The sequence below is a fragment of the Bos mutus genome, chromosome 13 (assembly GCF_027580195.1).
Source record: "Bos mutus isolate GX-2022 chromosome 13, NWIPB_WYAK_1.1, whole genome shotgun sequence".
Taxonomy (NCBI): domain Eukaryota; kingdom Metazoa; phylum Chordata; class Mammalia; order Artiodactyla; family Bovidae; genus Bos; species Bos mutus.
In genome coordinates this window covers 81,247,087-81,260,015 of record NC_091629.1, presented here as the reverse complement: position 1 = coordinate 81,260,015, position 12,929 = coordinate 81,247,087, and the positions used below count along the sequence as shown (strand labels likewise).

The 12,929-nt window shown below is 42.0% G+C and overlaps 1 protein-coding gene across 1 annotated transcript in view; it reads right to left on the bottom strand.

Moving 5' to 3' along the window:
* Positions 1–12,646, bottom strand: part of TMX4 (thioredoxin related transmembrane protein 4) — a 60,306-nt gene extending 47,660 nt beyond the window's left edge. The window contains exon 1 of the mRNA XM_005904304.3: positions 12,310–12,646. Within this exon, the coding sequence (XP_005904366.2) occupies positions 12,310–12,488 (179 nt within the window). The 5' untranslated portion in view covers positions 12,489–12,646. The remainder of the gene's footprint in view (positions 1–12,309) is intronic.
* Between the last annotated feature and the right edge of the window lie 283 nt (positions 12,647–12,929).

The window sequence follows — 12,929 nt, the reverse complement described above, 5'->3', positions numbered from 1 at the left end:
AATGCTGAGTTTAGAATCTACTACAAGATTCTATAAGATTTTATTTTCTTGGGCTCTAAAATCACTGCAGATGGTGACTGCAGCCATGAAATTAAAAGGCTTGCTCCTTGGAAGAAAAGCTACGACCAACCTAAACAGCATATTAAAAAGCAGAGACTTTACTTTGCCAACAAAGATGCATCTAGTCAAAGCTATGGTTTTTCCAGTGGTCATGTATGAATGTGAGAGTTGGACCATAAAGAAAGCTGAGGGCCGAAGAATTGATGCTTTTGAACTGTGGTGTTGGAGAAGACTCTTGAGAGTCCCTTGGACTGGAAGGAGATCCAACCAGTCAATCCTAAAAGAAATCAGTCCTGAATATTCATTGGAAGGACTGATGCTGAAGGTAAAACTCCATTACTTTGGCCACCTGATGTGAAGAGCTGACTCATTTGAAAAGACCCTGATGCTGGGAAAGATTGAAAGCGGGAGGAGAAGGGGATGACAGAGGATGAGATGGTTTGATGGCATCACCAACTCCATGGACTTGAGTTTGAGCAAGCTCTGGGAGTTGGTGATGGACAGGGAAGTCTGGCATGCTGCAGTCCATGAAGTCGCAAAGAGTCGGACACGACTAAGTGACTAAACTGAAGTATAAGTAAAATACCTCCAGGGCCCAAAAGAATAAAAAGAAGGAAAAGCACCATGATCCTAATGATGTTTCTCTTTTCTCTCCCTCTCCCTCTTCTCCCCTACCCTCTTCTGTGTCTCTTCCTCGTTCCCACCCTCCCTTCCTCTCCCTCATTATGCATAGATAAATGTAATTTGTTTTAAGTACATATACACGAATAAGACTAATTACAATGGACTGAACACATTTATATTAAAAAACAGGTCATAGTGGCAGTCTTCTAAGAACTATAATAGAGTTGACCTGCTCTAATTTTGTCTTTTACATATAAATTAATCCTTTAAAATTCTCCAAGAGGAATTAGTACTTTTATAGTCATGGAAACTGGAAAAGAGCATTTTTAAACTTTTTGAAGGTGACAGTGGCATGTAAAATTAGTATGCTTCATAAAGACATTTGAAGTATTATATATTCCAGAAAGCAAAATATTGCTAAATCCATGAATTTAGGTGTCAGTCTAGTGTTTTTAACCATTACTGGGAAACAGAATTCAACAGCGAGCTTTTGTTCTCTATACTGGTATTCACGTACAAATCACACGTGTACATCTGCTACATGTAAGGTGGTTGAAGGCCCCTGAGTCTCTGACTGCATAAACTCACTGAATTTTGTATGAGATTTCATTAAGCATACTAAACGTTTCAAGAGAAAGAATTAAATATATTTTCTAGAAATAAAATTTCATGAAAAATAATTTTTATTCCCCAATAATGGTCAATTTTTCTTTTGTCTTGACTTAAACTTTACCAGTGTTTCCCAGTACATTCTCGTTTCTTATCCTTGTAGACATGAGATGAACCATGACTACTACTACTACTAAGTCGCTTCAGTCGTGTCCGACTCTGTGCGACCCCATAGATGGCAGCCCACCAGGCTCCCCTGTCCCTGGGATTCTCCAGGCAAGAACACTGGAGTGGGTTGCCATTTCCTTCTCCAATGCAGGCAAGTGAAAAGTGAAAGTGAAGTCGCTTAGTCGTGTCCGACCCTCAGTGACCCCGTGGACTGCAGCCTTCCATGCTCCTCCATCCATGGGATTTTCCAGGCAAGAGTACTGGAGTGGGGTGCCATTGCCTTCTCCGTGAACCATGACAGATACAGTTAATTTTCACTTTGAACTTACTTTGACCAACATACTCAGAAGAATCTGTAACATTGAAGACAACATCCATATACTAGGTTCATCTTTCTATATAAAACCAAATCACAATGTCAACAAATACTGCCTTAACTATAAGTGCTATTCTTCTTTCTGGAAAATCTGGATAAACTCTTATTAGCCAAGAGTTGAAAGTATTATGCTCAATTCTCTTTCTTAGAAGATCATTTCTAAGACATGCTATCATAAAATGTAGAGAAAAAATAAAAATTGACAGCTCTGTGAAAACCATGACACCCGCTAGAGAAATTTAATAATTTCACTAGAATTAATACTCCACAAAGGCAGCAACTGGTGCCTTGCTTGTAACCTAAAACAGAGCCTGGCGCATTCCAGGTCACAACAAATATGTATTATATCAATGAACAAAGGGGAGATGACAGTGAATATCTTCGGGTACCAAGGATACCAGGAAACCACTGTTCCTTCAGTGATACACTAGATCTTGATTAAAGATTAAAATATATTATTTGTTCATTCACTGAGTCAAAAGTATTTACTGAACACCTAGAATTTGACAGTTATTATGATTTTGTAGATAAACAGGAAAAAGAAAAACTCTGTTCCTCTACTTAAAAGCTTATCGTCTACAGGAAGAATAAGAAAAAAATCAAGTACAAAAATATATAAATTAATTTATGAATTGTGAAATAAGGCCACGATAGATACAAACAAAAAACTGTGGAAAATTCTGAAAGAGATGGGAATACCAGACCACCTGATCTGCCTCTTGAGAAATTTGTATGCAGGTCAGAAAGCAACAGTTAGAACTGGGCATGGAACAACAGACTGGTTCCAAAGAGGAAAAGGAGTACGTCAAGGCTGTATATTGTCACCTTGCTTATTTAACTTTTATGCAGAGTACATCACAAGAAACGCTGGACTGGAAGAAACACAAGCTGGAATCAAGATTGCCAGGAGAAATATCAATAACCTCAGATATGCAGATGACACCACCCTTACGGCAGAAAGTGAAGAGGAACTCAAAAGCCTCTTGATGAAGGTGAAAGTGGAGAGTGAAAGAGTTGGCTTAAAGCTCAACATTCAGAAAACAAAGATCGTGGCATCCGGTCCCATCACTTCATGGGAAATAAATGGGGAAAGAGTGGAAACAGTGTCAGACTTTATTTTTCTGGGCTCCAAAATCACTGCAGATGGTGACTGCAGCCATGAAATTAAAAGACACTTACTCCTTGGAAGGAAAGTTATGACCAACCTAGACAGCATATTCAAAAGCAGAGACATTACTTTGCCAACAAAGGTTCGTCTAGTCAAGGCTATGGTTTTTCCTGTGGTCATGTATGGATGTGAGAGTTGGACTGTGAAGAAGGCTGAGTGCCGAAGAACTGATGCTTTTGAACTGTGGTGTTGGAGAAGACTCTTGAGAGTCCCTTGGACTGCAAGGAGATCCAACCAGTCCATTCTAAAAGAGATCAGCCCTGGGATTTCTTTGGAAGGAATGATGCTAAAGCTGAAACTCCAGTACTTTGGCCACCTCATGCGAAGAGTTGACTCATTGGAAAAGACTCTGATGCTGGGAAGGATTGGGGGCAAGAGGAGAAGGGGATGACAGAGGATGAGATGGCTGGATGGCATCACTGACTCAATGGACATGAGTCTGAGTGAACTCCGGGAGTTGGTGATGGACAGGGAGGCCTGGCGTGCTGCAATTCATGGGGTCGCAAAGAGTCGGACACGACTGAGCGACCAATCTGATCTGATCTGAGATACAAAAAAGGCACAGTGAGAAAGAAGTTTCCTATTGGTTGGGGTACAGGGAAGGCAGGCACCTGTCTGAATGGTGAGGTGTCAGAAATGAGCTCAAAGCAATGCTCTTCATTTGCAGAATTTAGAGAGATGGTAAATCCATAGGTGGGCCTCTGAATCCTTTAGGGAAAAGGCTTCCCCTTACATGCATCAGGTACTGAGAGCCTAAGCACAAGTCAGCCAGGCTCTGTGCCTTCCTCCAGGTTTCCCCATGGCATAGCTACTCTCCTCAGCTTGTACTGGGGACTGTAAAGCTCAGGCAAGCATTCTAGTCCTAGCCATACCCACCACTTATCAAAGATACAGCTTACAGCTTTAACCTTCCCAGTTTTAACTCCTCGGTTAATGAGAATGAGAATAATGATACTGCACCAGATTGCTGTAATGCTCAAATTCTGAGACAGGGCATTCAGAACATGTGATGTGAGCAATGTAACTGTTTAATGTGATTGAAATGACAATGATGACAATGGAGATGATGTGGAAACAATCTGAAATCAAATACTGATACTTCTATGTTAGCCTATAAGCTCCTCTTTTGCATGTTTATCCATAACAGTACCCAGGGCAGTGGTTTCTAATCAGAAGCACTTGGAAGTGTGTATAGGGGATGGACTAAAACTTTGTTGATGTCACATGACTGCTAGGATGTCATGGGATACCAGGGGTACCAAAGGTTTTGCAGTGTGTGAGCCATCCTCACATATCAAACAGCTGTGTAAGCCAAAATGTCAATAGTATCTGGTGAGAATTGCTGAGGAACACTCAACAGAAAGGAAGCACCCATTAAATATTTGCTAAACAAGTACTTCCTATGCTACTTATCTCCTTCACACACAGTAGACTGCCAGTCTCCTGAAACTGAGAAGTGTAATTCATTCATCTTCATGTTCTCAAGTCCCTAACTTTGAATCTGACACATCACAGGCATCTAATGACTATCTTTTATACTTTCAATCAACAAATCATGACAATCAATGAAACTGCAAGAAATTATAACTATCTAACGACTATGGTTTTTCCGGTGGTCATGTATGGATGTGAGAGTTGGACTGTGAAGAAAGCCCAGTGCAGAATTGATGCTTTTGAACTGTGGTGTTGGAGAAGGCTCTTGAGAGTCCCTTGGACTGCAAGGAGATCCAAACAGTCCATTCTGAAGGAGACCAGCCCTGGGTGTTCTTTGGAAGGAATGATGCTAAAGCTGAAACTCCAGTACTTTGGCCACCTCATGTGAAGAGTTGACTCATTGGAAAAGACTCTGATGCTGGGAGGAGTTGGGGGCAGGAGGAGAAGGATACGAAAGAAGATGAGATGGCTGGATGGCATCACTGACTCGATGGATGTGAGTCTGAGTGAACTCCAGAGATGGTGATGGACAGGGAGGCCTGGCGTGCTGCGATTCATGGGGTCACAAAGAGTCGGACACGACTGAGTGACTGAACTGAATTGAACTGAACTGAACATGGGTAAGTTAAGGCAACAATGCTCTGACTAAGTATAAGAAGGATACTAGAGAAACAACGGTAAATCCAAGAGATCCTAGGGAAATAAATCAGGGTTTCCTCCATCACCAGACTCACTAATTTCCATTCTGAAACATTATCATAAGTTAATTTAACACAAAGACTCATTTCTCCTCTGGATATCCGTTTAAGTATATGGGCCAAAACTAAGCTTTATGGATGTCTATTGATGTCTTTGGGGAAAAAAGCCACCAGAAGAGTATGGAAAATTGTATTATATTGCATACTTTCAAAAAAGAACAAAAGTAGTATTCTCAAGAACTTATTTGATGGGGGCAAGCAAGTGTGTAAAATAGTAAAAGCTTCCAAGAGAACGCACTGGTCATAGCAAACACCTTCTTCCAACAACACAAGAGAAGGCTCTACACATGGACATCACCAGATGGTCAACACCGAAATCAGATTGATTATATTCTTTGCAGCCAAAGATGGAGAAGCTCTATAGAGTCAGCAAAAACAAGACCAGGAGCTGACTATAGCTCAGATCATGAACTCCTTATTGCCAAATTCAGAATTAAATTGAAGAAAATGGGGGAAATCACTAGATCATTCCAGTATGACCTAAATCAAATCCCTTATGATTATACAGTGGAAGTGAGAAATAGATTGAAAGGACTAGATCTGATTCACAGAGTGCCTGATGAACTATGGACAGAGGTTCATGACATTTTACAGGAGACAGGGATCAAGACCATGTCCATGGAAAAGAAATGCAAAAAAGCAAATGGCTGTCTGAGGAGGCCTTACAAATAGCTGTGAAAAGAAGAGAAGTAAAAAGCAAAGGAGAAAAGGAAAGATACAACCATCTGAATGCAGAGTTCCAAAGAATAGCAAGGAGAGATAAGAAAGCCTTCCTCAGTGATCAATGCAAAGAAATAGAGGAAAACAACAGAGTGGGAAAGACTAGAGATCTCTTCAAGAAAATTAGAGATACCAAGGGAAAATTTCATGCAAAAATGGGCTCGATAAAGAACAGAAATGGTATGGACCTAACAGAAACAGAAGATACTAAGAAGAGGTGCCAAGAATACACAGAAGAACTATACCAAAAAAAAAAAAAAAAAATCTTCACAACCCAGATAATCATGATGGTTGTGATCACTCACCTAGAGCCAGACATCCTTGAATGTGAAGTCAAGTGGGCCTCAGAAAGCATCACTACGAACAAAGCTAGTGGAGGTGATGGAATTCCAGTTGAGCTATTTCAAATCCTGAAAGATGATGCTGTGAAAGTGCTGCACTCAATATGCCAGCAAATTTGGAAAACTCAGCAGTGGCCACAGGACTGGAAAAGGTCAGTTTTCATTCCAATCCCGAAGAAAGGCAGTGCCAAAGAATGCTCAAACCACCACACAATTGCACTCATCTCACATGCTAGTAAAGTAATGCTCAAAATTCTCCAAGCCAGGCTTCAGCAATACGTGAACCATGAACTTCCAGACGTTCAAGCTGGATTTAGAAAAGGCAGAGGAACCACAGATCAAATTGCCAACATCTGCTGGATCATTGAAAAAGCAAGAGAGTTCCAGAAAAACATTTATCTCTGCTTTACTGACTACGCCAAAGCCTTTGACTGTGTGGATCACAATAAACTGTGGAAAATTCTGAAACAGATGGGAATACCAGACCATCTGACCTGCCTTGAGAAACCTATATGCAGGTCAGGAATCAACAGTTTGAACTGGCATGGAACAACAGACTGGTTCCAAATAGGAAAAGGAGTACGTCAAGGCTGTATATTGTCACCTTGCTTATTTAACTTATAGACAGAAATGCTGGGCTGGAAGAAGCACAAGCTGGAATCAAGATTGCCAGGAGAAATATCAATCACCTCAGATATGCAGATGACACCACCCTTATGGTGAAAAGTGAAGAGGAACTAAAAAGCCTCTTAATGAAATTGAAAGAGCAGAGTGAAAGAGTTGGCTTAAAGCTCAACATTCAGAAAACGAAGATCATGGCATCTGGTCCCATCCCTTCATGTCAAATAGATGGGGAAACAGTGGAAACAGTGTCAGACTTTATTTTTGGGGGCTCCAAAATCACTGCAGATGGTGAATGCAGCCATGAAATTAAAAGATGCTTACTCCTTGGAAGGAAAGTTATGACCAACCTAGATAGCATATTCAAAAGCAGAGACATTACTTGGCCAACAAAGGTCCATCTAGTCAAAGCTATGGTTTTTTCAGTGGTCATGTATGGATGTGAGAGTTGGACTGTGAAGAAAGCTGAGGGCCGAAGAATTGATGCTTTTGAACTGTGGTGTTGGAGAAGACTCTTGAGAGTCCCTTGGACTGCAAGGAGATCCAACCAGTCCATCCTAAAGGAGATCAGTCCTGGGTGTTCATTGGAAGGACTGATGCTGAAGCTGAAACTCCAGTCCTTTGGCCACCTCATGCAAAGAGTTGACTCATTGGAAAAGACTCTGATGCTGGGAGGGATTGGGGGCAGGAGGAGAAGGGGACGACAGAGGATGAGATGGCTGGATGGCATCACTGGCTCGATGGACATGAGTTTGAGTGAACTCCAGGAGTTGGTGATGGACAGAGAGGCCTGGGGTGCTGTAATTCATGGGGTCGCAAAGAGTCGGACATGACTGAGCGACTGAAATGAACTGAACAAGGCAATTGAATGAATAATATTATGAAACAATGAGAATAGAGAAAATAAAACATCAGAAGAGCATTTAAAGGTTAGATAATCTTCCCTAACCCAAGAAAGAACAAACTTTTCAAAAGAGGTTAAGAGAAACAAACAGCAAGCCAATCATAGAAACATGGCAGAAACAGGAGTAAAATGTATAAAAGAATATATGAAATTAAATACAAACAGAAAAACTGAATGTACAAAAAGTCCACAGCATTAAAGAAAATGTTAGTATACTGTATTGGTGTTTTTCTTTCTGGCTTACTTTACTTTGTATAATAGGCTCTAGTCATCCACCTCATTAGAACTGATTCAAATGTATTCTTTATAATGGCTGAGTGCAGATGGTGACTGCAGCCATGAAATTAAAAGATGCTTACTCCTTGGAAGGAAAGTTATGACCAACCTAGATAGCATATTCAAAAGCAGAGACATTACCTTGCCAACAAAGGTTCTTCTAGTCAAGGCTATGGTTTTTCCTGTGGTCATGTATGGATGTGAGAGTTGGACTGTGAAGAAGGCTGAGTGCCGAAGAAGAACTGATGCTTTTGAACTGTGGTGTTGGAGAAGACTCTTGAGAGTCCCTTGGACTGCAAGGAGATCCAACCAGTCCATTCTGAAGGAGATCAGCCCTGGGATTTCTTTGGAAGGAATGATGCTAAAGCTGAAACTCCAGTACTTTGGCCACCTCATGCGAAGAGTTGACTCATTGGAAAAGACTCTGATGCTGGGAGGGATTTGGGGCAGGAGGAGAAGGGGACGACAGAGGATGAGATGGCTGGATGGCATCACTGACTCGATGGACATGAGTCTGAGTGAACTCTGGGAGTTGGTGATGGACAGGGAGGCCTGGCGTGCTGTGATTCATGGGGTCTCAAAAAGTCAGACACGACTGAGCGACTGATCTGATCTGATCTGAATACTCCATTGTGTATATGTACCAGAGCTTTCTTATCCATTCGTCTGCTGATGGACATCTATTGCTTCCATGTCCTGGCTATTATAAACAGTGCTGCGATGAACATTGGGTCTCTTTTAATTCTGGTTTCCTCAGTGTGTATGTCCAGCAGTGGGATTGCTGGGTCGTATGGCAGTTCTATTTCCAGGTTTTTAAGGAATCTCCACACTGTTCTCCATAGTGGCTGTACGAGATTGCATTCTCACCAACAGTGTAAGAGGGTTCTCTTTTCTCCACACCCTCTCCAGCATTTATTGCTTGTAGACTTTTGGATTGCAGCCATTCTGACTGGCGTGAAATGGTACCTCATTGTGGTTCTGATTTGCATTTCTCTGATAATGAGTGATGTTGAGCATTTTTTCATGTGTTTGTTAGCCATCTGTAACACCAATACAGTATACTAACGCGTATATATGGAATTTAGAAAGATGGTAATGATAACCCTGTATGCGAGACAGCAAAAGAGACACAGATGTATAGAACAGTCTTTTGGACTCTGTGGGAGAGGGCAAGGGTGGGATGATTTGGGAGAATGGCTTTGAAACATGTATAATATCATATGTGAAACGAATCGCCAGACCAGGTTCCATGCATGATACAGGATGCTCTGGGCTGGTGCACTGGGATGACCCAGAGGGATGCTATGGGGAGGGTGGTGGGAGGGGGGGTTCAGGATGGGGAACACGTGTACACCCATGGTGGATTCATGTTGATGTATGACAAAACCAATACAATATTGTAAAGTAAAAATATATATATATATATATATATATATATGTGTGTGTGTGTGTGTGTATATATATATATATATGTATATATATTTTGGGGAGAATTTTTCAGGTTTTAAAAAAGGTTTCAGAACAGAAATGGTAAATACAACAAATATAGTTTTAGTTGATATTTTTCTTTAACAGAGAAGTGCTTTTTTAAAAATTGAAAATTCAACTGCAAGGATACAAAAAATTGAGTGAAAGACAAAGAAAACACAACAAATTAAATTTTACAATAGGGTTTTTTTTGGATCTTGGAGAAAACAGACACTGCTAAGTCCTTAAAAATAAATTATTGACACTGATCTAACCAAGAATTGTGTTATAGGAGCTTGGTACGAATTGGGACAGAAAAGAAAAAATTCCCAGAGGAGAGGTAGCATATAAACAAATGAACAAATGAAGAACTGTCATTCAAAATAATGTTAAAATTTTAATACTGGGTTGGGCCATTGTGAACAAAATTTTCACCAACCTAACATTATCAGAAAGCCTCCTAATTTTCTTCTTTAGAGATATTAAATATATCACCAGTGGATACTTAACAATCTCCATTTATTCTGACCAGTTCATCTAAACAAAGTGATAACTTATTGGATGCTTGAAAAAATTCCTAGAAATTTATAGTAGGTCTATAATAGTACTGAAGTTAAATTTTATTTTTTAAATGTTGAATTTTGGCAAAGGAGTATCACAAAGAGCCAAATTTTCTTCAGGATAAGCACACAGATTCTTGAATTTGGATATACATAATGGTTTAAATCCTCTTTCCTTTATAGCCTCACTTTGTATTGACCTATTCTGAAGTGAACTCGATGGAAAGAGAACTTCTAAAAAGACCTCAAGTGTCTATATAGCTTACAAGTGTCATCCTGAATCAGAGCCCAAACATTCTCCATGTCCAGCCCTCTCTGCTGCATCTTGACCTGCATACAGATTTCTCAGGCGGCAGGTAAGGTGGTCTGGTATTCCCATCTCTTTAAGAATTTTCCAAAGTTTGTTGTAATCCATATAGTCATAGGCTTTGGCACAATCAATAAAGAAGAAGTAGATATATTTCTGGAACTTTCTTGCTTTGATGAACCAACAGATGGCAATTTGATCTCTGGTTCCTCTGTCTTTTCTAAATCCAGCTTGAACATCTGGAAGTTCACGGTTCACGTACTGTTGAAGCCTGGCTTGGAGAATTTTGAGCATTACTTTGCTAGCATGTGAGATGAGTGCAACTGTGTGGTAGTTTGAGCATTCTTTGGCATTGTCTTTCTTTGGGATTAGAATGAAAACTGACCTTTTCCAGTCCAGTGGCCACTGCTTAGTTTTCCAAGTTTGCTGGCATATTGAGTGCAGCACTTTAACAACATCATCTTTTAGGATTTGAAATAGCTCTGCTGGAATTCCATCACCTCAACAAGCTTTGTTCGTAGTGATACTTGAGACCCTCTTGACTTCGCATTGCAGGATGTCTGGTTCTAAGTGAGTGATCACACCATCGTGGTTATCTGGGCCATGAACATCTCTTTTACATAGTTCTTCTGTGTATTTTTGCCACCTCTTTTTAATATTTTCTGCTTCTGTTAAGTCCATAGTGTTTCTGTCCTTTATTGTGCCCATTTGTGCCTGAAATGTTCCCTTGGTATCTCTAATTTTCTTGAAGAGATCTCTAGTCATTCCCTTCCTATTGTTTTCCTCTTTCTTTGCACTGATCACTGAGGAAGGCTTTCTTATCTCTCCTTGATATTCTTTGGAACTCTGCATTCAAAGGGGTGTATCTTTTCTTTTCTCCTTTGCCTTTCACTTCTCTTCTTTTTACAGCTATTTGTAAGGCCTCCTCAGACACCTATTTTGCATCTCTTTTTCTTGGGGATGGTCTTGATCAGTGCCTCCTGTATAATGTCACAAACCTCCATCCATAGTTCTTCAGGTGCTGTGGGCAAAAATCCCTAGAAGAACTGGAGTAGCCCTCATAGTCAACAAAAGAGTCCAAAATGCAGTACTTGGATGCAATTTCAAAAATGACAGAATGATCTGTTCATTTCCAAGGCAAACCATTCAATATCACAGTAACCCAAGTCTATGCCCTGACAAGTAATGCTGAAGAAGCTGAAGTTGAACAGTTCTATGACGACTTACAAGACCTTCTAGAACTAACACCCAAATAAGATGTCCTTTTCGTTATAGGGGACTGGAATACAAAAGTAGGAAGTCAAGAAATACATGGAGTAACAGGCAAATTTAGCCTTGGAGTACATTATGAAGCAGGGCAAAGTCTAACAGAGTTCTGCCAAGAAAACGCACTGGTCACAGCAAAAACCTTCTTCCAACAGCACAAGAGAAGATGCTACACATGGACATCACCAGATGGCCAATACAGAAATCAGATTGTTTATATTCTTTGCATCCAAAGATAGAGAAGCTCTATACAATCAGCAAAAACAACACTGGGAGCTGACTGTGGCTCAGATCATGAACTCCTCATTGCCAAATTCATACTTAAATTGAAGAAAGTAGGGAAAACCACTAGACAATTCAGGTAGGACCTAAATCCAATCCCTTAGGATTTCTGTTCCCCTTCATCCCCTGGGTAAACCGCTTACCCACCCCAGCCATAAAACACTTCCTCCCAAAGCAGCGGAGAAGCCAGGCAGGGTGACGCCCTACACCCAGGGCCCTCATGGGGCAGGCCAGACACGCCTGCGCAGCGGGGAGGTTGGGCTCAGCCAGGCCAGGCAAGTCCCTGTCTGCGTGGGTCTGGGCCCAGGTCGAGACCTTGGGCAGTGCTGGCTTGGAACCGTGCGGCGGGGGCGGGCAGGCACACTCACAATTTCAGCATCCACTCGCCCTCCATCACCAGCGTCCAGTTGGAAGCTGTCATGGGCCGCACCAGGCTCCGCTCCGGCGGCAGCGCGGCCTGCTCCAGGTCGGCCTCCGCCTCCGCCACCGCCACGACCCAGGCGGCCAGGAGCGCCGCGAACAGCGGGCCGCGGCGCCCGCCCGCCATACCGGGACGCAGAGCCGGGCTCTTCCCGGAGCTACGGAGAAGGGCGCGGCGGGCTCGCAGACCCGGCCTTCCCAGATGGTGCGCCGAGAGGCCCGCCCGGCCCGCAGACCTACCCGGCCCGCTGCGCCGGCGGCGGCCCGCCTCTTACAGGCCCGGGCCACCGAGGCCACGCCCCCTTCCGCCTAGACTCGCCGTTGCGCGGGGCGTCGGTTGCCTTGGCAACGGCCGTCCTTTCTTCCGGACGGCAGTGTTGAAGATAAGCAGTGACCCAATGTTGCATAATCAGAGCCTCACTGGCTACTGCCAAGTAACGGGTTGGCGCATGTGGTTTCTTTCTAAAGAGAAAAGTGGCCAATAATTAAAATATGCATCCTCTATTCAATGATAGCAAAAATAGCAACAGTGGACTGCAAATAAACTGTTTTACTGTAATGAAAAAGA